Raw genomic sequence first — 26,445 nt, 5'->3', positions numbered from 1 at the left:
TGTGACTAGATGGTATTGGTATCCATATACAATAAGTGGTCATATAACAATAATTTGAAAAGTAGTACATTATTGATATTTGATTACCATACAAAAAAGAAGAAAATCCTGCAATAAAATGTCGAAAAATTTGACAGTTTACGTTGAGGATACAGGAAGTAAACGCCAGACCCAGAAATGGTTTTCTCGATTCCATTCCGAAAATTTTGATATTAAAAATTTGTCTCGCTCTAATCGGGCCTTTACTATAAAGCTGATTGGGGGTACAAGACAAATACGCACGTTGCCACGAGATAGCGGAGATACTAAACATCAACCCGAGATTAGTTTGGAATCATTCAAAAAGAACAGGCTATGCAAAACCGAACCATGTTTAGACACCACAAAGATTAACGAAAACGAATTTGATTGACCGAATCAGCATTACTAAAACGGTGCTGAAAACAATATTGAACTTTAATTGAAGTGATCGTGACCAAAGGCTGATAATCATCTACAAATGATATAAAAGTCTGGATTGACGATATGCAAGGTTATGTCTACTCCTCACAACTCGACCGCTCAAAGTGAATAACCAATTACAAATAAGTTGTACTCCGTCATGACAATGCCATTTTTAATGATTTTGAACTTTTAATAATTTTGGGACTTTATTTTGTTGTATCCATCATATAATCCAGATCTCACACCTTTTGATTACGAGTTGTTTTAGTTTCAACAAAAGTTATGTTTAAAAACTGGTCAACCGTAGAGCCACTAAAATCGTTTACTTAATTTTTTGCCAATAAATCACATAAGTTCTACTTCAATAGATCAGTAAAACAACCCAAAAAATGGTACTTGATTATAAAAAACAATAGTCATTATACTATATTTGATTAAAAGGATTTTTATTCAAGAAAATTTTGTTCAGATTTGTAATAGAATGTAATTCATTCTATTACAAATCCTTTTAGATACAATTTGTTTTAGAATAAGTCTGTATTATTAAGTTGTTTTACTTAAGATTATGGCCACCAGGCTAATTTAGTCTTAACGATATATTAGTAAGGCTCGCGCAGTTCGTAAAGCAATAAGAATTATTAATATAACCATAGAATATTAAATTTTTTACGAGGTTTGAACCTCTCAAACCTCGCACTCATATTGATTATGAAAGAATATCACATTTTTATAGACATTCGTTTCGAAAAAAAAGTAAGCCTAACGCGATGGTGCTTTATGAACGCACTAAAAATTGTTTATTGGAAGTAAAGTTGGAAGTAAGTTAGTACTTGTCTTAATTTTCTTCACATTTTGTGTAGCATGATTAAATTATGGTTTACCGACATGTGCTCTGATGAGAATAAATCTCACTAAGGTTGCCCAAAATCTACGACTGATTTAGTTAGCGTTGTTCCGGTGAAGTCAAAAGTTGATAAAGTTCCATTATTAGCGTAGGAAATGTTTACTGATGAATTTAGTCATGATATCGTAATATCTTTAACGTTAAGTTATTATCTTTCATATATGAAGAAGTTAACATAGTGGGTTATGAATTGGAATATGATTTCGTAAATTTATAAATGAAATTATTTGTTTTGGTTAGAAATATTACTTAATATGTGTGTGGAACAATTAAACCCACATGATTACAGGATATGTCTGGATACATAGTGTACATTGTGTTGCTGTGCTTTTTTTTTAGATGACTATTTAAAACACAAATTTTATGTTAAATTTGATTTTATCGTCAGTTACGATGGTACTGACTATTTTACTTAATATTAAAGAGAGAATTATTAAACAATATTGAATTGCAAAAACAAAATTTTTACTTATTTTTATTTAACTGAATTTGTGGCTGACTATACAGCTGTTTGGAGTATTTGATTGTAGAGTCAGTCGAAAACTAAGTTTATTAAAAATAAATTAAAATTTTGTTGTTGTAACTCACTACTGTACGAAGCCGTACTCACAATTTTTATTAAATATTAAATATTAAATATTAAATTATAAATATGATAACATATATTGTCTAAATTTTGAAATATATTTTGTATCTAGCAGTTGTTACAGTAACATTTAAATTAAAAGTTAAGATACAGTTTAATTCACATATCTGTGTAAATTAGGTGAATCGAAAGCAGTTGCAAGTATTTCACAAATACTTTCATTTTTATAAATTTTATCTTTCTATTCCAAAAAATGTTTTTAAATAAATGTCATTTAAATAGGTTGAAAAATGAGTAGAAAAAATGCGAACCGTCCATTTAAATTTTCAGTATTTGCCGTAAAATAATACCAGATACCATACCATATACTTTTTATAAATTCCATTTAAGTTTATCTGTGAAATGAACTCATTGACTATGAGAATTTATCTATTGCGATAAGTAAACAAATTTATATACCAAATTTTTCCACTCTAACATTAGTTTTTGCCAAAAATGAAGTAATCAGACAAAAATATTTAAAAATCGATTATATCACGCATAATGAACTAATCTGGATGAAATTAATTACTTTATTAAAATAAAAGCTTGTGAAAATATTGGGAATTTGCATTTGTTGTTAATCAATTGCAAATAATAGACTATAAAGGATATTAAAATATTTTTCTATTAATTTAATTGAACAATTTTACAATTTTCAATTTAGAATTATTCAAACATTCAAGGTTTAATTATGGAATGTAATAATGTAATAATGTTACAAGTAATTTAATGTAATATAATAATTTTGGCAATGTAAATAGTTTTCATAATCATTGGAAAAGGGAAATTCAGTTCAATAAGTTTGGAAAGTTATTAGTTCAGTACAACAAAATTAGATTTATAAAATAAATTAGCTTTAATAATAATCACAGCACATTGAAATAATTAGTTTCGGTAAATTTTGGAAAAAATTTAATATTAAATTTAACACGTCTTTTATTCTAAATTTTAGAATTAATTTGAATAAGTAATAATTAAATATAATATAAATGTAATAGTTGTCCTTGTAGTAATGATTTAATGTACTATAAATCAAAAAAAATATATTTCTCAATTAGCTTAGCTAAGATCCGTCTCTGTATTCTATAAAAAGTTGTGCTCTTCTTTCACTTTTTTATAATACAACATATATAACTATAGTTGCTATGTATATTAAACCAATTTGACCTTTAAACTTAAATATATAAAAATGAATCATACATTTTTGTCTTTGTGCGGAAACTATAGGTATTGGAGCTCCATACTTTATGAAGCCTTGTAAAAGCGCCCAGGGCTTTCTTTATTCAACTTATCTCATCTTGCGCTGTACCTCCATTTTCAGACACAATACTTCCCAGATATTAGAATTCATTTACGCGTTCAATGGTCTCCGTTTCCAACTTTAAAGGTTCGTCAATTCAATTGTATATTTTGACTCTAAAGAGAGGTCATTAAGTTTCTGCTGATGTGATAACTCGCATTTGTCGTCAGCACAGTTCAAACATTTTAGCCTTGTGTTCGGTGTCAGTAGACTCTATGCAATACGCCGTACCTTTCCTTTATTTGCTCCTTTGGTCACTGCGCCAAACACAACCACATTGCGGAAAGGACGCATCCTTGACGTATGCCAGAAATTGTTCATAGAACTGAGCACTTAAATTGATCGTAGTGTTTTGCAATTATGGAGAATATTTTAACCAGGACACCATTATTATTCAATTCTGCTTATACGTAATTTTGATTTAACGAGTCAAAGGCCTTTTCAAATTTAACTGATAATAAAATTAAATTATACAGACAAATTAAATCTGAGAATATAATATAGATATTCATTTACTATTTCTAGAATCCTTTCTAAAGATTCGAATTACGGGTATAAAACACAAATATAAGATTTTTACTCCTAAAACTTGACATGAAAGTTCTTATATATTTAGACTTATTAAGTTAGTTCCACAATATTTTTGTCAAATATTTGTTTTTTTTATAATATATTAAATATACCAAAAACGAATTTTATAGTATATGCTACAAATAAATATGCAAATCCATCATAAACGATATTTTACTAATTACAATCCATTTTATTTTCAGCCGGATCGCTTGCTCAAACGCGACTCGCACAATAAAAACGCCTTACATTATTGCGCTGCACAGAACATTCATACACGTGACCTCGTGGCTGCTGCCAGTATTGCCATCGCAGCTCCAGAACTACTGGAGTCTGCAGATGAAGATGGCTTCACCCCGCTTCACTTGGCGGTTATTCAGGGCAATTTGGCAATGGTCAATTTGCTGCTAGCGAATAAAGCTGATGTGAATGCGGTGGATAATGAGGGCCATTCAGTGGTGCACTGGGCCACAGGTTTGTATAGTGACGTCACTGAAAATAAAGTATTCACACATCAACTAAATTATTCATAAAATATTTACAGTGTGTGGAGAAGTGGAAGCGCTGCGCGCTGTGCTAGCTGCTGGTGCTAATGTGACAACACCAGACATAAATGGCGGTTCTCCATTGCACTATGCCGCACAAATGTGTGGTGCTAGTTATGAGAATAAAATAGGACATCCAAATGCTTCAAAATTAGCTTTAGAAATACTTGGCATCCTCTTGGCGCATCCGCAATCAAGTGTTGATGTGCAAGATAAAGATGGGCGTCAACCGTTACTTTGGGCTGCATCAGCGGGTTCTGCAAAAGCTGTTATCGCTTTGGTAAAGGCTGGTGCTAGAGTGGAAAGCGCAGATAAGTCGGTCAAATATATTTAAACTCACTGCCTACAATTCGCAATATGTTTTTTAATTATTAACTCTTTTTTCCGTAGAGATGGTTTGACAGCATTACATTGTGCAGCTTCACGTGGTCACACAGAATGCATTGACACCCTCATAAGCTTATGTGGTGCACCCACGGATCTTATCGACTTAAATGGTTGTACTGCTTTGCATTATGCAGTAACACTTGGTCATGCCGATGCTACATCCAGATTACTGGATTTGGAAGCAGACCCCAATAGACAAGATCGTAAAGGTCGCACACCATCTCATTGCGGTTGCTCAAAAGGCCAATTTGAAACTGTCAAACTACTTAAAGAACGCGGTGCCAATTTATGGTTACGTAATGCCAAAGGTGATTTACCCATACATGAGGCAGCAATGTCAGGACGGCGTGAACTTGTTGAATGGCTTTTGGAACAACGCAAAAAACAAGTGAACACAACAAGCAATGATGGACGCACATTACTACATACAGCTGCCACGAATGACTACACGGATATGTGTAAACTTCTATTGGATTACGGTGCCGATATCAATGCTATTTATCGCAACTCAAAAGGTGTAGTTATAACACCATTAGATTGTTCACTACAGAAAGGACATCGTTCTACAGCAAAGTTTTTGCAATCCCATGGTGGCTTACCAGCAGCTAAGCTCCGCTTGGCAGCAAGACGGGGTAATCCTTTTCAGGAAACCAGCGTTGAAGCTGTACGCCCTCTTAAATATGTGGAAAAGGAGGAAATACAAGATTTGCGTAACTCCAAGAAATACGTTGTGTACCTGAAACGTTCTGATTCCGATGGTGCCGCTGAAGGTGAAGGTGAGGGTGAGGGCAATTGTAGTTGTAATGAACAAACTTACCGTAGGGAACAGCGCATTGAGCATATCTGTCGCCGTCATAAACGAATGCATAGACATCATCAGCGTCGCAGAACAAGCAGTTGTGGTGAACCAAAGGAAAGTTGTCATAGAGCATGTTGTAGTGATGATATTAGTCGTTCCAAAAGTAATATTGAATTAAGACGTCGTAAGTCACGTGAAAGATATGCTAGCTCAAGTGAATGGGAAGATGATGATGATGATGAGGATTCTTGCGAAAATTGTTGCTATCATAAGCATCAAAAACAAAAAGTGATACGTAAAAGGACTACTTCTGTCCGACGTTCGAAGGATTTAAAGTATAGTGACGATGAAGATGATGAACCAAGCAAAACTGTAAAAAAGGCTTCCATAGAATCAGAAAAATCAAAAGGTAATGGCGAGTCAACTAAAGAACACATGGTGTCAATAGAACAAGAGAAAAAGGTTATAGATATTTCAAGACCCGACTCAAAAACTTCAGTACGTAGGAGACCACAATCAGCAACAAAACGTCAAGTAACGCCAACAGCAGCGGGTAAAGAGGCAACTTTTATTAAATCACCACCACAAAGTGCAAAGATAATAACTGAGACCGAAGGCCGAAAGGATATTATTGGCGTTGAAGTATCTGATCAGGAAACAGAAACTGTTGGTGCTGCTGAATTAGTAACCACAAAAGTTGACGTACATCGTGGCGCCGATGAAGTTTCGCTGAAACTGTCAGAATCCGAAGAAAAAAAAGACGAAACTGGCTCCGTTGAAAAGACTAGTAAGGATATTTTGAAAGAAGTAGCTGAACAAGTCAAAAAAGAAGTGGATGTGGTACTTAAAATGGCAACAGAAGTCGTAGAGAATGGAATGAAAGGCACACAGGAATTGCAAGATAATGGCAGAGATGAAAAAGAAGAAACAAAGAAACTAGTTGAAGAAGTATTACAATCCAAGGAACCTACATTAGATGAGGTGTCAAGTGAAGCGGTAACAAGCAGCAAATCTATCACTGCACCAGAGTTAATTGAGACACCTGCCACACCTACACCAATACCTACACCAATACCAACTCCAGAGCCAAGTCAAGTAGTTGCAGCTGCAGATAAAACTGATGATGCAAAAAGAGCTATTACGGCTGATGCTAAACAAACTACGGCTGACGCAGAAACAAAAACAGTAGAACTAACCACAGCTGAAAAAGTAGAAGCATTAGCGAAAGATATTACTCCAGCAACTATCACTTCCAAAACTGAGTCTCCTATACCAGCACAACAACCTTCCACAGCTATTGCCTCAACAACAACTGATATAAAATCCACAGATGATAATGCAACGCAACAACGTGACCAACCAACTCGTCGTTCCTTTACACTACTTCCATCAGATTCAGCTGAAGATGAAGATGTGGAAGAACCAGTGCGTAAATCCAGTTTCCAAGTACTTAAAAGCGATGAATCCGCGACTGAAGTGTTGGATGCGGTACCGAGTGAAGAAGTTGAGTACAGCGACACACAAGTCTTCAAAATTGTGTCTGACTTGCCTGACATAAAAGCGCACTCAGATGGTGAACTTAGTTCGCCTGAAGTAGGTGACCGCGATAATGTTGAATATGAAGATGAGGATGATGACGAAGACAACGAAGATCTTGATGCAGCCAATGAGAAGGTAGGTGTTGCACGAAAACGACATAGCACGCCGACAGCAACTGGTACTACTTTAGCCACTGGTGCCGTAACTGTTTTGTATGATTACAACAATGGCCGAAAGAGACGTCTCAAAAAACGCATCAAAAGTGGCACGAAAACACGCAGTAACTGGCGTACCACACCAGACACTAGAGCTAGTGCTGCCACAAATGGTACGAAGGACCAAGATTCGGGTTTTGAACCCAGTCCACGCACTATGAAGAGCAAAATACCTACACCGCGTAATATATACACTGCACATTTGCCGCGACGTCACATTTATGCAACACTGGACGGGCGCTCTTGCAGCAGTCGTATAGAGCATAGGAGGCCTGGTGACAGAGGTGCTTGCGATATGTCAGCAGTGACACGCTCCATACAAAGAAATATAAGACGGTAAGTTTATAGAGCTTTTTTATTACTTATTTGACTTTCGTTTTTATTTGTGTGGCTTCGGGGATAGAAAAAAACACAATAAAACTAAGAATTTTGAACCTCTAGCAAAAGCGCACTTAAATATAAAATAATTGAAATTTCTCGGTTTTATTTTCAGTCATGATACGAGGTGAGAGGGGGCACATTATTTTTTCTTATTTATGTCATGACGTTAATTCTCACCAAAAGTTAACTGCTGCTCGTCCTTAGGGCACAAAGCACTGCTACTCGCTATCAGTAGCGCATTTGCCTACACTCCGAGTAATGTTGATTAAAAATTATGCGCTACAATGCTGCGATGGTATAAGCGGTCGGGGGGGTGTATAAAAGTGAAATTCATTAAAATTAATCTTACAGGTGGTCGCGTCCCCTGTATTTTGCTATTGTTACTATTGCGAATACCACTCATCCTCGAAACTGTCTACGTAGCCTACAGCGTTTTTAGCTAGGGTCAAAGGTTAGATGGCTAAGCATTTTTTATATATCCGGCAAAAAATGTTATGCCGTCTTCGAAGATTTATGCACTTGACTTTTGATGTTGAAGTCGCCTCTAAAGAAGTTGCTGAAAAATTTGGTATAGGCAAGCATAGCTGGTTTACGGAAATGTCATTATATAGCGCATACTTGGCTTCTTTCCTGTCTCAGTGTATGAATTTTATTATTTTAGCTCTTCTTATGACGACATAAAAGTTAATTTAGTTGAATCTTTATGCTTCAATGTAATTTTTCATTTTTATTGGCCTTTATTTAGCTGCTGGTGTTGATTTACAACGTTCCTGAGGTTACTTTAAAAATATTTTTATTGTGTTGTGAAAGCGAATGCTAATAACATTTTTTCTTGTGAATAACTTGCTCCTCCCTGCAATAATTTTGCACTTGAGTCTAATGAAGAAACCATTCAATTTCGACAAATTGAAAGTAAAAGTTTAATATGGCAACACTTCTTTGAAAATCAAGTTTCCTATCGACCAAATAATGCAATCAAAATTGTAATCCGCGGACTGTAAGTTGTTGGTATTTAGCTTTAATATAGCTTTTGAGTAATTATATAAGTATTTTATATCGCTGGTATAGGAAGAGTGGATTTAAAGGGACTTAAGCTATCAATCTTCTAAATTAGCTAGGATAGGCACCATATTATCGCGATATTGGAATACCTATCGTAGCATGGTAAAATTTTTAGAAACCTGACGTTCAAGAATTTTATTGAATTCGGGAGGATGCAGATATTAGTGTAGTATGTAAGGCTAATGTTGCTGACATATGATAAGGAAAAACTAAGGTCTAAAAAAACTCAGCCTAAATAGAGAGGATAACTGTGGGATTGTATTTTTTATAAATGGTCACATGTGGTATCTGGTTGAAGAGGAAGAGAAAGAAGAAACCGTGCAATAATTCTTTTATAGTTATCCGGTTTTCTTTTGCCCGCAGCTTTTTCACATAGGTGTCTAATGGTAAAATTAAAAGTATGCTGCGCTTCATAAGAACTTTATCATACCTCTAAAAAACTTTACAATCATCAGTATAACTTTAGTTTTTTTTTACAATTGAGAGATTACAAATATCTATTTATAAAATGTCCCATTAACTTTGGATTGGAGCACAATTAACCAGTTATATTTAAATGACCGCTGGGGGTGCTTGATTATCGTCGTCAAGTCCTCAGAACCGTCACCGAATTTGTCAAACTAACGAAAACGCTATCTCGTAAACATATTGTAGTCATCTTTCGTTCGTTCTAGTGAACCATATTTAACCATTTGAAATTAAAATTTGTCATTACATCATTTTGTGACAAGTAGTAGAAGTAGTATAATTTTTGTACAATATATGAAGTGTCAAGTCTCAGCGATAAATTTAGTTTACTGAAAATTTGCTAGTAATTAAGTAAATTTATCGATTTATCTACTATCATTCAATCATAAATGCCGTTAGGATAAAAATTTTTATGGAACTATTCTGATCGAATCTGTTTCCTTTGTGGTTATAAAATATTTTTAGTCAAGAAGTATGTTGACAGAACTTTGAAGTTTCTTAATTGGAAATGCAGATTTTTGGCTTTTCCCTCGAAAAAAAAACTTATTATTTAATAATATCTGTGCCTTTATCTTGTCGATTTGAGTATAAGTTGGATATAGCTGGAGTAATACTTTAATATCTATTCCAAAACTTTTTTATTAAGTTTTCTATTGTAATGAATTTTCTATTACAAGTACTTCAATGCTAGTAGAGTATTTTGTTATTTTTTAATTTATGTATTTAATGGTACAATTAGATTATATATTCATTTTAGGTATGAACTTAGGGCAATGACTGGTGTAGTTATCTACCGGAATGATATTCTATATTGTAATATTACCATCTTAAATCACCTTTCGAAGTGCTCATTTCAATCACAAGCAAATAATGATAAAATCTGAAACTACTTTGAGATACTTCCGACACAATAATCGTTTATTGCAATTAAATATTTAAAAATCTGAATTCATTTCTAGGAAATAAAATAGAAGCTCAACAATCGTATAAATTATTTATGATGAAATCTCTGAGAAATTGTTACTATTCTGTTCAACATTTTACATAATTGGATTTGGCAACCATTTAAATTCATTTAAATTATTTTCACATAATACATTTTGGAATCCTGGCTCTTAACATTGTCAATTACGTGAGCATAATTTTCACTTTCCTCGCCAAAGATGTTCGTGCCACTGTTGCATAATTTATGCGCAAGATGGAAAAAAATCTAATCCCTAGTGCTTGTTACCGGGCATTGTTGTGTGATGGGGAGTCCTTCATGTACTTTCCTCATATTCTTAGGAAATTTTTTGTAATTTTTTGTAATTTTTTCAATTTTTGTCGCTATTTTTTGCGCAATTTTTCACTTTCGTCCTGGCTGAATTTGAAGGCGCAGAGCAGGCGCCTAGGTGGATATGTGTCAGAATTTTTTAATTTTTTATTTTACTTGGGAAATTATGCTGCTTTGCACTTTCCGTAGGTTATACTTTTTTTGCAGTACTTCGTTAGCTTTGATAAAATTAATTGACTTGTCCTGTGATCAGGATAAAATTGCTGGTTTTACAAATTTCACTTGACACATAATCACTGTGAGTTTCTTAAGTAAACAACGGTTAGCGACACATTGGCTTTAGAAACGGAGGAAACTGAACTTGGGGAATAAATGTTTTATGTTAATATATGCCAAAATGTATCCTGATTTTTTTTTGGTTTGTTTATTTTATTTGCAACAATTTTGCTTGCGTTTTAGGTCCAAAATTATGGGCCGCTGGACTCCAACGCAAAATTTTCAGTTGAGTTTCTGGTGGCAATACTTTTTTAAATTCTTATTTTGCTCACTTTTTAAGAAAGTTTTGCTTTGTCTCACTTTAAACTGAGATAAGCTAGGAAATATTTTCAAACTTTAGACAAAGTTTAGGCAAAATTTCACAATTTTTCTTTAGAAACACGAAACAACATTGCTTTGGGGAATTTTTCAACACAACACGAAAAAAAAGATACTTTTAAAATGTTTTCATTACTCAACTTTCAAAAATATTAATCAAACTGTGGTTTCAGATATAATAAAATATTCATGACAAAATTCTGTCTTTTGGTTCCTCAAATAAAAATATCTACGGACAAGCAGAGAAGCTATTTTTTATTATTTCTTCTAATTGCGATTAAATATTAATTAAATATTTTGCTTTAGTTTGTTCTCGAACTTTTACTTTAATTATTTATATTTTTTATTTATTCGCAAATCTAAAAGTTTAAATGTTTCAATTATTCAATAAAAGTTAAATTAGTTAAAAGTTAAAGCTGCCAGCTTAATTATGCAAATAAATTTCATTAATATTTATCAGAGTTTTTGGTAAGAACTTCAACTTTTGCCAAGGGAGAGAATTTTTTAATTGAGTTTCGAAATATGGTTTAAAAGAATTTACTTTTGAGTAAAGTAATTATCTAATAAAAATAATTAAATTATAAAAATGCAAATCAACTTAGAGAAATATTTATTTACAAGAAGCAGTCATGAGAGAAAGTACAGATCATGTAAAGGCCGAATTTATGATTGCAAAAGCTACTAAAAATAAATGAACATAAATATATTTTAAGGATAGGGATATGTACAGCAATAGGACATAAAGCCTAACTAGAATTGGAATGTAATAAATATTATTTAATAGAAACACTTACAAGTAAATACTATTAAGTCTGTGTAACATTATAGATTAAAATAAATTTTTGCAAGTATTTTTAAACAAGCGAAGGCATAATGGCTATTAGTATATAAGGACAGCTTAGATTGAACACTTCTGAAAAGATTTTTATCAATCGATCACGAATTATATTGGTTTTTGTAGCTTGAAAGCTGTATCCGTTGCGAAAAATCATTTTATTAGCTTCACTTTCTAAACAAGTTTGTCATTTAAATTAATCCGAAACAAGTATAAAATAATTTTACACACTTTATATAAATTAATATTTCGTGACGTCAGTGTTTGAGAATAGCTGTACCAGCGTGATTATAGTCTATACTATTTTTATTAATGGACACAACGCATTGTGATCCGAATGCATAACATATATTGTGCATAATCTTGATTTCTAATCCAATTTTGCACAGTTTAGTCGTTTGTCGTTCCATAATTTTTATCTAGACATAACAATACCATCCAAGTACTGAAACCGTACTTTGCCAATAGCTGGACACTCAAACAGAATGAGCTCGAAGGTATTAATTTCAATTGACAATCGACAGAGTTGACTAGATAGGATCCTAAAGTGAACTCAGTTTGGAAAAAAATTGATATTTGCTACTCTGGGATCAATAATCGTCTTGCTCGACGTTACTCAGTTATCTGGAAATTGTTTCTGCTATTATTTGCTGATAACCTGTTTTAAGTGACTTGTTGTGAGTCCACAGAACAACACAGGATTTATCAATATTACAAATTTATCTACTATTCAACGATTAAATTTACTTATTCTTTTTTTATATATATAGTCACTGTTATTGTAGTAAGTTTTTACAATTTCCGTGGTTGTTAAACGGTCTATATTGTAGAATGAAAATCTTAAAACGGAATACGTTATGCTCTCGATGATATTCTATATATTCATTTATAATTCTTAATATATTGTTTCATTTGAGTTGTTTAATTATCTACTTGTTTACTATCTTATTTAAATTTATCTACGGTTTGAGAACAGACAGCACAAAATCAATAAAGTCCTATCTCGTCACGTTCTTCAACAATATTTCCAATACTACTAATAGTAAATATACAATCTATATTAGTTTAACAAAATAAAATTTATTTAAAATTCTTATCATATTAATAAAATCAAATTTATATATTTAATAATATGAGAATTATATGATACTAATTTATAATTCTCATTAATTTTTAGGAGTAATTATTATTTAAGTAAATAGAGAAACATTGTTAAGGTTGTAAGAAATGTTAATATAAAACTTTTAATTAAATTTGGAACTCCTCCTGAATCTTCCAATTGTAGTCTTTGTAAAATAGGAATATAAAGATATCCCTTTTCTTTTAAGAGTTTAAAATTGCTTTATGTCAACTGAAGCTACATTGTTTGAGCACCTACATAAGTAATATCGTGTGATGTCACAATATTCGAAGAGAATATGTTCCATCTAGTATCAGTAGATTTTGTGGTTGCTGTGAGTGCCTAGAGCTGAAATATCAATTCTACTAAGAGTAATTCTATGGTTTATATTAATTTAAAAAAATCACTGTTCTTATATGCTAATTATCATATTGTATTAATAAGAAGAAGATGTCGAACAACACAAATTATTTGTCACATGATACAAGTATAAACATCACTTTATAGTTCTTATTAATTTTATTTTAAATGGTTTGGATGCCACCCCAGAAATCGTTGCGTTTGGTTCGTTGTAAAATAAGGACCTATAAATATATCATTTGTTTATATCAAAACATATCATTTATATCAAAACTATCTCATTTGAATTGATGTAAATATTATTTGAATATATTATTACTACAGAATGATGTCAGCATTAGATGAGAAAATATGAGATAAAAACTATCCAAGAAAACTTCTTTTAGAATAAAACACTTTCAATAGGCGTCTATTAGTAAGTGTTAATTTTGATCTGCGTTTGATTTGGAACTTGTACCCTTATTATAGAGAGACAAATAGTAATGTATTAGAAACTCTATTAATTTAAGTTATTACTTCTTGGTACAAAACGAGATATTAGGATAATATTTGCAATAAAAGTGAAGCTCAAATATAATAAATTGTTTTTGGAGGGAGTAGAAGTATCAATTAATTTACTATATTTTCAGTACCAATGTTAGTTTCTGTGGAGCCCACTTTATAGAGACTTATAATAACTGTTTTTAAATAAGCCCGTCATTTTGTAATGTTGCAATAGATAAGTATAGAAAGGAACATTTTGATGGAACTTATACTAATTTCATAAGATATACATCCAGGTTTTTAATATAGGTACCATAAAAGCTTAGAAGTACCGTCCTAAATAGTTGCAGTCAGTAAAGGAAAAAAGTTAGAGAAATAACAAATTTGATCCACAAAATAAAGGTTCAATTTCTTGACTTTCATTTTATAAGATAATAGAAAAGATAATTACTTAGTTGAGTCTTTTGAATATCGGAAAAATCAATTCGAAATTGAGTTAGAGTGTTTGAGGAATATAAAATTACAATTATGTACTATTTTCATTTTCAGTTTGTTCATTTTATATCTACATAATTCTTTCTTATTGACATTATAGTTCTTGGCGGATCAGTGTATCTATAACCATGGCCTTTTATTTTCATATTTTGGTACGATAACACTTTAATCAAACACACTTATTTTGTTCTTTGGCATGCAAGAACCCCACAGTGTTTAACTTACAACGATTTTATCAAGTACTGAACTCATAGAGTTTTTTCTCTAGTGTTATGTGAAAATTTTACTAAAATAATCAAATATTTAAAATTTTCTTATGTATTCTTAAAGGTAATGATGATCTCAATATTTTACAAATTTTAATTAATATTTTTCCTAAACATAGTGCTAGAAAAACGCATCTTATTCCTCTTTTTCTAAATGCTTTCAAAAGTTGGTCATCATGACTATTTATGATATATCCAAAGCTTCTCGAAAAATTGATCTTGTTCTTTTATTGTATCATTGACGTGGTTTTTTCAGAAAGCCTTTCTTTCACTTTATTTCTGTAAGGCCTGACTGTTATAATCAATTTTGGACCCAACTTCTCTCGGTGCCTCTCGGAGTTCAACCATAATGTTCCAAATGTTTTTGTAAGAACTTTTTGGCGACTTTATATTAAGAAATTTTAAGGTTTGATCTTATTCTTCATATTGTATTTTAAAAAAATATTACATTTAGATACTCTTGCACAAGTGAGTTTTTTTTTCGTTTGGTTTTTAAAACCTTGTAAGTATAAGGGATTAGTCACGTATTTCTTAGAGGTAGTAGTAAGTAGTAATTACAAAGTAGTAATTCCATATAAATTTAGTAAATGATTTAAATTAATTTTTAGAACAACTGAAATAATTAGTAAATTATAATGAAAAAATATTATTTGAGTGTTGCGTTAGTTGGAATTAATTCTCCCCTCTTCGACTTAAGTTTGTTAGCTAATTTTGTGCAGTAATTAAATAAATTTTAATTTCATAAAATATCGTTCATTATGAAAGCAAATGTATAAATTTTTCGTCAAATAATGTACGAGTTACCAACAAATTTTCCGCTCCTCAAGTCCTTAACAGGGCATAAAATTACAAGTTTAGTGTGGGCGAAACTACGAAATTGCGATTACTTAAATTATGTCGCCTTAATGTGTTTATTGTAATTAAATTAATGCGCTTGCTTAAACTTTTAAAACATTGTTAAATAGTATAAATTAAAGCTTAATATTAATTTACTTAAAACTCCTAGCAACTACAAATACAAATGCAATTAAGACACATTAACAGCCCGAATCATTGAGTCGCTCATAGTGGCGCTTTGCCTATTGTGTTCCTTTGACAGCGAGGCTTTCAGGCTTTGAAGCTTAAAATTGGTGAATTGGTGGCATCGCAATTCGGTTGCCAAGTAAATTAAAATCCTGCAAATCTGCGGAACACAGGCAGCATTAAAACAGCAACACAATAAACAAACAAGCTCAACAACAGCAACAATATTTGAAGTTTTTCAAATCTTCACTAAAACTGTTAACAATTAAAATTAGTTAAATCCAAAGCGGTATTGTATTAACGCCTCCAATGCCTCCAATGCCTACGCATGCCATGTCTAAGCTTTAACAAGGATTCCATTCGATTCCCGCTCATGGCGGCGGCTGCACAGCTGTTGTACTTCGGCAAAGTTGAGTTGTGAGAATTCGAAACTCAACAGTTTCGACTTTCCCATCCCAAAATGGTTGCTTCTTTTTTCTTTTGCCTTAAACTTGTTAGCGAAAACAAAATCTTTCGAAAGCGCTTGAAACTCATTTATTATCCTTAAATAGACGTGAAATAGTTGTGTTAATTTTAATGTTTATACTGTGAATTGTAAATATGTAAACATGTTTAGCGTTCCCTGCATTATATGAGCAAGGATATTATATTGGACAGAGAACCTAGGAATTTTGTTGCCAGTATTGGGTGGGTAAGTGGGTCTGCGTTGGTGGATGAGGACTGAGTTGGTGTGGTGCCTGAGTATGGTATGTACAAAGCATGGTTGTAAAAATTAGTTTCAAGTAGATGTTAGTTTAAGCTTAAAGGACGTAATTAGTATTACAAGCCTTAGTGAAGGACTTATTTGATTTACATTGTATTTACATAAAATTAAAGTTTTACCTTTTATATATTTTGTTTTTATTTTCCTTTTTGATTTAATTTTTTTTCTCGCTAATTTAATATGTTTAATTTAATTTTTGTTTTAATATTTAATATTCTCACAGTTTATTAATTTTTAAGCTGGCGTTGGCTGAAGTTTTTATTAAACGTTTTTTAATGCTTGAAATGAGCTCATATTGCAAATTTTTTATATAAAAAAACGCAAATTACTGCGTTTTATTTTTTAGCGACTACCACGAAAAAAACGCTTGAAATGCGGGAGAAACATAAGTTGCTTTGTTAGTTGATTCAAATTTTTGACGTGTAAGGAAAAAATATGTTCTGAAGCGTAAATAAAATAAATAAATTCAACTCCACAAATTTTAAAATTAATGTAAATAAAGCAATATGTGTTTTAAAATATTTGTTTCAAGTAATTAAGTCATGAAATCTGTTTTCACATTATAGCTTACATTGAAAAAAATAAATTATCAAATATAATATATTAAAATAATTTAAAAGTTCGTTTTTGTTTTCGGGGTATTAAAGATAAACAGGCTTTAAAGGCTAAGAAGAATTATAAAAGCTTTTAAATTTTGATTTCTCGAGGTTAAGTTTCCACCATAAATTACAAAGTTTATTTCTTCATTCGATATGAGATACTCACTTAGGTACCTTCTTTTTATTTATGCATTTGGACTTCGAAGAAATTCTTTCAACCTAATGCAACAATCCTTTCAATATCTGTTAATTCAAAAAAGTAGACTTTATTTGGTTTGTTAGGTAGCTTGCAAAACAGCTATGTTCTTACTTTCATCTCCTGGATATAAACGGTTGATACATTACAAATATAGATTTTATTGAGTTGTCCTCTCCGCAATACGTGTTTTTTTATCTTGATTTCATTAGATAGAAATGCCGCTGATCTATAAAATACATCTACTTTTAAAATGCACCTCGGATTTTCTCTCAATCACTCGCATTTCTGCTCTCATACACTATTCTGCAAGCAGTCATGAATGTGCATAGATTACAAGAAAATACGACTATTGGCAATGGGTTATGATCTGTTGTCACATAGTTTTCAGAGATAAGGACTCTATTGTCAGCAGGCTGATTATAGCTAATACGTCTCAATACATTAAGGTAAAAGCCAATTAGAAATGAATTGATAAAATATGTGGATGTTTCACTTTTATCGTACTGCAAGTTTTACTCAATGCTTCAGCTATGGTAGGCTCAGTTTTATGACAAGTAAGATACATTACGATCTCAAAAACAAACATATACATTATCTCTGGAAATTTTTTTTTTTGTTGATGATTTGAAGACAAAAGTAATAATAACGGTTAGAGTATTTTACCTCAAAATACTAAGTTACAGGATTCCTAGTATTTCACACCAGGTTCTCTATCTTCTCTTTCGTTCTCTATGTCTTTAGTATTAAAATGATAGCGTCCTACATTATTTAGTATCTGCTTACATAAATGAGTAGCTAAACGATCAATGTTCAGATTCAACTCTATAATTTTTGCTTATCGAATATATATGGTGTAGAATTATTTATTCAGGACGAAAATATTTTAAAGGTAGTTAGCTTGGATGAAACCCTACCTTCTAAGATTTTTACAAAATTGTTTGATTGTATAAGATTATATCCATTAAAGGTTGGTAATTCAATTTTATAAAACCAATGGACTACATATCGTCATTAAAGAATGTGTAATTGCATTTTCATGGCATTTGATGACCTCAACTAACGATATTTGAGTAATATTTGTGACATTGACTTCATATGTACGATATTTTTTCATATATTAAATTATTCTTTAACCTTTCAGGAAATGAGCGTGTTATAATGATAACTTCAATAAAACCTTATTTCTTTTGAATAAAATCGTATAAAAATCAATTGCGTGTGTCGTCTTACTACATAAAAGAGATTTTAAACTATATAAGAAGATATATTTTTATTTCTCTAAGTTTAAAGATTCATATTTTTATGGATTTCATTTTTAGTTTTAAATGCACAGCAATAATTTTTTTACTTGTTACTTGTCACATTTATGTCTTGAGCAGGAAAGTTGCAATAAAAAACGTAATAATTTAAAATAAAGTTAGAATTGTAAATGGAAGAAGTAGAGATTGTGTATAACGGAAACGGAAAAATCACCAAAGTGAAATATGCCAAGGACAATTTCCTGAATTTAAAAATTATATGTAAGTGTGATAGTTGTATAGAAAAAAAATTATATATTATATCTAGACAGTAAAGTCCAATTGCTCAACATAAGCTCAGTTGACAAGAGCGGGGAGAAGAAAAGTAGCAGGGTGAAAGGAAGTGAATTTATACATGGAATTAAAATAAAATGCGATAAAGTAATTTATATATATTTGATTTTTATAAAAAATAAGTTTAATTCCTTAGATTAACACAAACTGCACTTTGTGGATGTATAAGAAGTATAAAAATGGTTTCTCGATTTTTAATTTTCTTTTTGATATAAATTCAGATACGTACCATTAAATCCTTGATATCTAAATCTTTTTGTAAGTATTTTCTTTTGGATTTTGATTATAAGCTTTGCTGGACAATTTTTATCTTTCTGAGCACGGAAAAAAAAAAATGGTTTGAAAAAGACAAGAAGAAGCATTCAAAAGTTATCTTTCTTTTGCTCATCAACGCTTCTTACCTTCTTGAGTGATTTATTTGATGTCCTTTCAAGCGCATTTGCAATCTTTCTACTTATTTTCAGTTGTTGATTCAATGAAAGCGAATCTCTGTATTTGCGTATTTCAAGGCACAAATGACCGATTCTTTATGGTTTTTAGGTGATGATTTTTCAAATGAATAAACACTTTAAAATGCGAAAAGTATGAAGGATCTCTAAAGTTAATTTTATTTTACCATTCGTACCATTCGTACCATTCCTACCATTTTAGCATTGTTGAAAATGTACTTCAAATATTAAAAATAAATCTGAACAAAAAAGTTGAGCAAAATTTGGAAGTGGGTTTTTGTATAGAAACTGAAAAATATCAAAAAATCCTTCGAATAATAATTTTGTTATTGAAATTTCTCTAAATTACTGGATTTTATAATTATTGCTATTACTTGCACTTAAAATTTAGTACACTTGACTGAAATCTATTCGTTGCTTTGTTATGAATTTTTAATAATAACCAAAATATATCAAATATTTTAATGAAGTTCACAAAAAAAAAAAAATATAAATAAAAATTGTTATAATTAATTTTGAGAAAATATTTAATTATATTATTTTCCGTATATTTGCATCAAAATATCAAAGTTAAAATTTTTATTTTATGTTTTCCTTTTCAAAAATAAAAAAAAACGCTTTTCTTCTCTGAATGCTTGTAGATATTACATGGAACGCAAAATATTCCAACATTTGCTGGAGTTGAAATCACTGCAAATTCGCTCTAATAAGCTTAACGAAGCTGTGCTGGTGAAGCGCGCTGTCGATGACTATCACAAGTCCTGCGATGCTTTGGGCGGTGAAACGGGCACACGTTTGAGGCGGTATAATTTCAGCGAATACACTTTTAAAAATTTCGAATTGTTTTTGTATGAAACGTTGAAGGCACTACAAAAGCCCGGCACATACAATTTTCAAAATATTAACGAAGTTTATGAGGAGGTAAGTTGGACGTACAGTTTTCCATAATTTTTGTGGTTTATTGCATTATCTCTTATTTCATAGGCTGAAAGACGTTTGAGCCCCGATTATAATGCATATGAAAAAGCGCTGCAATGTACCACAAAAACGCATCGTTGTCTGCATGCGGCGCATGCATACACGGGTATTCCATGTGCTGCGTACAGTAAGTAAAATTTAATTAGAGGAAAATTTATTTTTTATACCAAATCTCTACAGAATACGTAATAGTAGAAATAGTGTATCAATAAAAAAATTTTTAATTGCATTTCAAAGCGACTTAAGTGCTCGCATGACTTATACAGCGATATCATTTTTTCTTCTTCTTTTTCTTAATTCGTTTATCTTCCTGTGGAGCATAGGGCTTCACTGAGATTTCTGCTATAATAGATCTATTGTGACGAATATATGAATTGCGCACCTGCAGATCTGATGTGCGTGCCGGCGGAGCGGGAAGATTCCTCAAGTCTCGAGTGCTTCGAGTACCTCCTGGAGACATGTTATCCATATTGTTTAAATTCATATTTATATTTTCATATCATGGAGTTTGACAATTTTTATTGCGATGATTATAGGCAGAAAGCTGAGGCTTAGTAGGGATGGACTCTCTTTTTAGCACTAAACTCGCCTTTTACACTTTTCTATAGAGAATTGCTTGTTGCATGACCGACATACGCTCCAGCTGCATCTACCTGGTGAATAGACGCTGCGAAAAATAAGATAACAATAATAACTAAAATTATTTACAAAAACTGACAGACTTACCAACCTCGCATTAATGAATCTCAAAAGGGTTACAGGCTCCTCGGGGAGGTATGCAGATCTGAGGTTAATAATTGCTTGGTCTGATGAATGGATAAACAATAATTCAGTCAAGGCGTAGAGAGGGGTTATGATGAAACCTTGCTGTTGATAGAGAGCATAAGTGCTCAAGTGCACTGACTCCACTAGCTTCAATATTACAAACAAATTCTGACAGAATATATAATTAGACTTAAGAAAATAGAAATAAATTGTGTATCTCAAGATGATGAAAATTAATTGGACTCTTAAAATAATACAAATAAACCTACCGCGGACAACTGATTACTTTGTGTCATCACACTTCGTTGAAGATAAGATCAGATTTTGAAAAAAAATTATATTTAAATCCTACACTTTATAGAACGAATAACACAATAAATACTTGATGTTATTGCTATTTTTAGGGCAGTCTCCAACAGAAAAGTTTTGGTACGGAAGTAGGTCTGCTTGTGGCCCATTGTTCTGAATTCTTAGAGTTAATTTTCTTAGTTTATTTTTGTTTGTTATATGACAATATAAAATACAAAACAAATATTTGTATCTATTCTATATTAATATATGATTACGCTTTGCTAAGATTCAACTAAAAAATCTTTTTTAATTTTTGTTCAAGAAACTGAGTGTTCTTAAAAATCATTTATTTTCTAATTAATGAAAAACAACTACTTTATTTGAGCAATTTAAATAAGTTGAAAGTAGTTAGAAGTTTTTTCATATCCGGCAATTTGTATTTAGATACTTTTTACTTTATAGCGTATAAATTTATATACATGTATACAAGGAGACATACCGGCAAACATACATACTTTTCAAACTATTTGCTCCTTCTAAAATATTTTCTTAAATAAATTCTAAGCATTATTTTTATTTTGTCTGTTTTGTTTTTTGTAAAATATTCTATTAAAAAGGATTATTTGTATATTTTGCTCTATAAAAGTTGACTTTTGTTTAAGGAGCAAAGGAGCGAGCAACCAAATGGCGGCAATGTCGAACGAATACATTTTTAATTTGACATAATCACAACTTTCTCACTCGTTGCTCGATGTTTTAATTTCATAAGAAAAAAGAAACCGAACCAAATCCTTTTTAATGTGCTGCTCTTTGTCTTGAATGGTGAATGCTTAGTATCCTTAATATAAAATTATATATAATTTTTTGTATAATTTTTATTTTTAAAATATTATTTTGTATTTCATTTTGTGTAAATTTGTTTTTATTTTTGTTTAAGTTTTCATTTTCATTTTGATTTTGTTTATTTTGTACGTAGGCAGCTTTTAAAATTTCGTAGGCAATTAAGCGAATGCGAATGTAATTAGGATTTATTTCTGCCGCCTCATAAAAAACATGTTTGACATGGCGGACCGAGACTCGAGACTCGAAACTCAGAACAGTCAACATCAAACGCCAAACCAAAGTGTGAATTGTAAATATAATAATTTGCGAGAGCAAACCATACACTGACCGTTCTGGTCCTGCGGCTATATCTATCCTTACGAAATAAATATAAGCAAAAAAAAAAAAACAGAAACAAATATTGCACGTTTCAGCGCTGAAGAAAAACTGTTCGAAACATTAGAGTGAATGTCCTGTTTTGGCCTAAATAATGTTTGCATTTTAGTCCTTCTGTTCTTCTTGCGATTGTTGTGGTTGTTGCTGCTTTTGTTATTGTTGTTGTGGGTTTTTAACTTTGTTTTTGCGTTTAATTGTTTGTGTAAGGACTAAGCTTAAGTGTAGTCATTTTAATTATGCACATTTTTTCTATTTACGCGTATTTATTTTTAAATTTATTCAAATTTAAATTCACGCTTAATGAGTTGCTTCACAGGATTTTATGATTGTTGTTGTTGTTGCTGTTGTTACACTTCTATTTTGCAGCTCTTTATTTTGTTTGCTCTAATTTCTTATCCTTTAAAATGTTTGTTGCTCGGGGACTTAAAGGATTTATGTGCTACATTTTACTTTCGTTAAAAAACGCGATTAGTAACTTGTCAACTTTCGCACTAATGTCCACTTTTAAAATGTCAAATAATGCAGCGCTGGTTTCTAGCAAAAAAAGCGGTAGCAGTCGTACTTCAAGAAGGAAGAGGAAGTTGGAGAAATGTTTGTAAATAAAAGAGTTAAGCTAAAAAAATATAATTTCACTTTGATAATACTTTTTCAAATAGCTTCAATGACTTAAAAGGAAAGTTGTATTCTGAAGTGTTGATAATGATTTCGAAATTATTTGCTTCAAACGAGCGAAAGTAGGGAAAATATTACAAATTATTTGTAAGGGATCTTTGAGTTGAAGTTTGTAAATAATTAAGAAGCTTAAATTTGAGTTTTTAATAAAGAAATAATTATATATCTCCAATATTTTATATACAAATATTATTTATATAATATCTACATATTATAGTCCATACTCCCACTTGATCAATAGTCTCATTGATATTAAAAAATATTGGGTGTTAGTTATAGTAGACTGTTACTCGCATTTTATATCCATAAAACATTAAAGAAGCAGTTGCTTAAGAGTCCTATGCCTTTAAGAGCAGCATAAAAAAAATTGACTTAAGTGTTTATTTTGATGTTGCAACTCATATATAATATATACCATTATATATTATGTGCTAGTTTGAGGATAAAAAGGCTTAAATCGCTCTTGATGTTTCAAGAAATTTTTGTGTCAAACACAAAATAAATTTTATCTTTCGACATTAAAAAGTGTTGACTGAGAAAACACCGATCGACACTACAATTGGTGTCGGAGTGATTCGGTAACTCAATCGTATTAGTAAGTGGCTGCGTCAAGTCAGATATTCCTGGGCTCTAAGTATCATGTTCTGCATCGTACGTTTTACTTTTACGATTAATTTTCCTAGAATGTTTTCCAAAAAATTCGTTTCACTAATACAATAAAAAACCTACTGCATTTTATTTTCGTCTATGTTTTCTTCCAGATCGATAGCGTACATTTCGTGGTTAAGGTGACTTTTAAATCATCAGGAATGATGATGATAGAATAACTGACAACCTTAGTTACAAGATAAAATTTCAATAGCTCAATTAAACTTTCCTTACAGTTTTTCTTTACATTTATAATACCAAAATTATAAATTGTAAAATATTGAACTTTTATTCCATTTTTTAAAACAGGTTCATACAGCTAATTTGACCTTTATAGATTTCTATTGTTCTTGGTCGCATTTAAAACAGCAGTACAATAGCTACTAGCTGTCGGCTGTCAGCAGTTGGTAGTAGCGAGTATCGTCAGATCATTCAGTATCTTGATATCAAAGACGTTGATGTTATGTATTGGTTTTTCCACTAGTGGATATTAAATCAAAATAAGTTCAGTGGAGTGTTTTCCTAATTTTACGTTACTTGCCAGGCCTGTGAATCTGCTGGTTTTAAATACACTAAATTATCAATGTCTTGGTTTTGCTTGAAATCGATACTCGATCTTAGAACCATAGATTAATCGAAGATTTTTGGTTTTTAACATTACCAGGACCCCAAGTCCTGCGAGAAACTTTTGTTTCTCAACTCCTAATGCCTTCTCATCACTAATGGTCATACTACAACATTCTGCTCCATACAGTATGAGTTTGACTTTTTATAGAAAAAGTTTGTTTTAATTTTTAAATAGAATGTTATAAATCATTTGAAAGTTCCTTATAATCTGACACTATTATGTTTATAAACTTATTGGTTATCATCTTTCTACTCTAAACGCGTCTATCACAATAAATACGTTTAAAATTTACAGCTTACCATAATTATTAAATCGCTTTCCATGTTTATTGAGAAAATTAAAAATTTATCTTGTAACTCTTCCTTGATATGCCTGACTTCACAGTATAATTGGCTGAATGTACATATTTTCTTGTCCCACTTCATTATTCAGTTGACAACCTCAGATAAAAAAAATACGTATTGCAATATTTTTATATGACTCTGTTTGCCATCCATGCTGTAACCCTAGTGGGTGAATTGCAGTACAGAACGTGAAGTACAAATTGTTGCATCCTGTGAAAGGTGCAATACATTTATGACTGATGAAGTTTTAATACACAATGCGCAATAAAATATAAATAAATAGTATAGCTGAGATTGACAGACAAAAATGAGGGCGAAAAAAATAATAAAATAACAAAAATATTCATTTATTTTCCTGTAAATATTTGAAGTTTATTCCTTACAGTAAAGTTTTTCCCATTTATTTTCTTTGCGAAAAACGAAGAAAGTGAAAAAATTGTCTCCCGGTTAGTGTTTTTATTTACTGCAAGTGATGTCATTTCGCCATACTATTTCCGCAGGAGGTAAGAATAAAAGAATAAAAGAATAAAATCATAAAAAAATAAAAGAATAAATTCTTAAATTTAGTCGTGCGAATGATTGTGCAAAATGTGTAACTGTGGGTGTACGTATTTATTTCTTCATTTAGGAAGTTTATCGCACATCAAAGACACGGGGGGTTAAATATATAAACCCGAAGAATTTATGTGCTTTATAATAATCGTTTTAAAACTACTGAAAGATGATGTGAAGAAATTGTTGTATAAAGATTCAGCAATGAAAATGGATGAAATACAAGACCACTAAGTTTCTCAAATAAATTTTGGTCAGTGTTACTTTCTACTTCCACTTTTATCTTAGTTGCTTGGTAACGCATTGCGTATTTGTAAGGATAATTAAAGGAAAATTTTGTCAAACTATTAAATTACAAAATAATTGCGCCAAAAGTTTGAATAAGAAATCAGTAGATAAATGACAGTTGAGCTGGGCTGTCATTGCACTTAAAAGTATTAATTATAAAAAGAGGCAATTGCATATAAAGAGAGAATAAAATTTTCTTCAATTACTTATAATTAAAACTTTTTCTTTTTAAATAAATAAACATACAAACAACTTTAAGGCGATAATTACGAAGCAATAAGTGTTGGTCTTCTGTATCTTCAATCATTTAAATCTGCACACATTTCACTTGCACTTATACTTTATAACGAGTTTGCTTATCCCTCAACTACTCTTGTTATTCTGTTTTTGTAGTACCAATGATGAATCACCATACAATGCCGAAATTCGGATTTGGTTCTTATAAAAAAACTGGAGTTGGCAGTTTTTATCTGCCGAAAATTTTAACCAGTGGCACGGGCTGTGGCGGAAAAGTCGCGCTCGAATTATCGCACGGAAAGAGTAAACAACTTATTTCACTGCCATCAGAAAAGTTGGACAGCAATAAACGTTATTATGTGACATTTACGGTTAAGGAATCTGGGAATGCTACCAACACGGGACCAAGCGGTACAACGGAAAGGCAACACCACCAACAACAACAACAACAACAACAACAACAACAACAGCAGCAGCAAAATATTGGCGACACAACGTGTAAATAGTTTTTTTGCACAGTTGCACTTTTTA

At 31.4% G+C, this 26,445-nt stretch overlaps 1 protein-coding gene across 1 annotated transcript; it reads left to right on the top strand.

Annotated features, from left to right (window-relative positions):
- The first annotated feature begins 1,211 nt into the window (after positions 1–1,211).
- On the top strand, positions 1,212–26,445 carry LOC119676744 (ankycorbin). The gene is made up of 7 exons (XM_038087999.1): positions 1,212–1,262; positions 4,050–4,320; positions 4,391–4,706; positions 4,782–7,667; positions 19,935–20,214; positions 20,278–20,398; positions 26,071–26,445. The coding sequence occupies exons 1-7, from the start codon at positions 1,212–1,214 to the stop codon at positions 26,418–26,420; spliced, it is 4,275 nt and encodes a 1,424-aa protein (XP_037943927.1). The 3' UTR covers positions 26,421–26,445.

This window comes from Teleopsis dalmanni, chromosome 2 (assembly GCF_002237135.1).
Source record: "Teleopsis dalmanni isolate 2A chromosome 2, ASM223713v2, whole genome shotgun sequence".
NCBI lineage: Eukaryota > Metazoa > Arthropoda > Insecta > Diptera > Diopsidae > Teleopsis > Teleopsis dalmanni.
The sequence above is the reverse complement of the archived record's forward strand: the minus strand, read 5'-3'. Positions and strand labels throughout refer to the sequence as shown.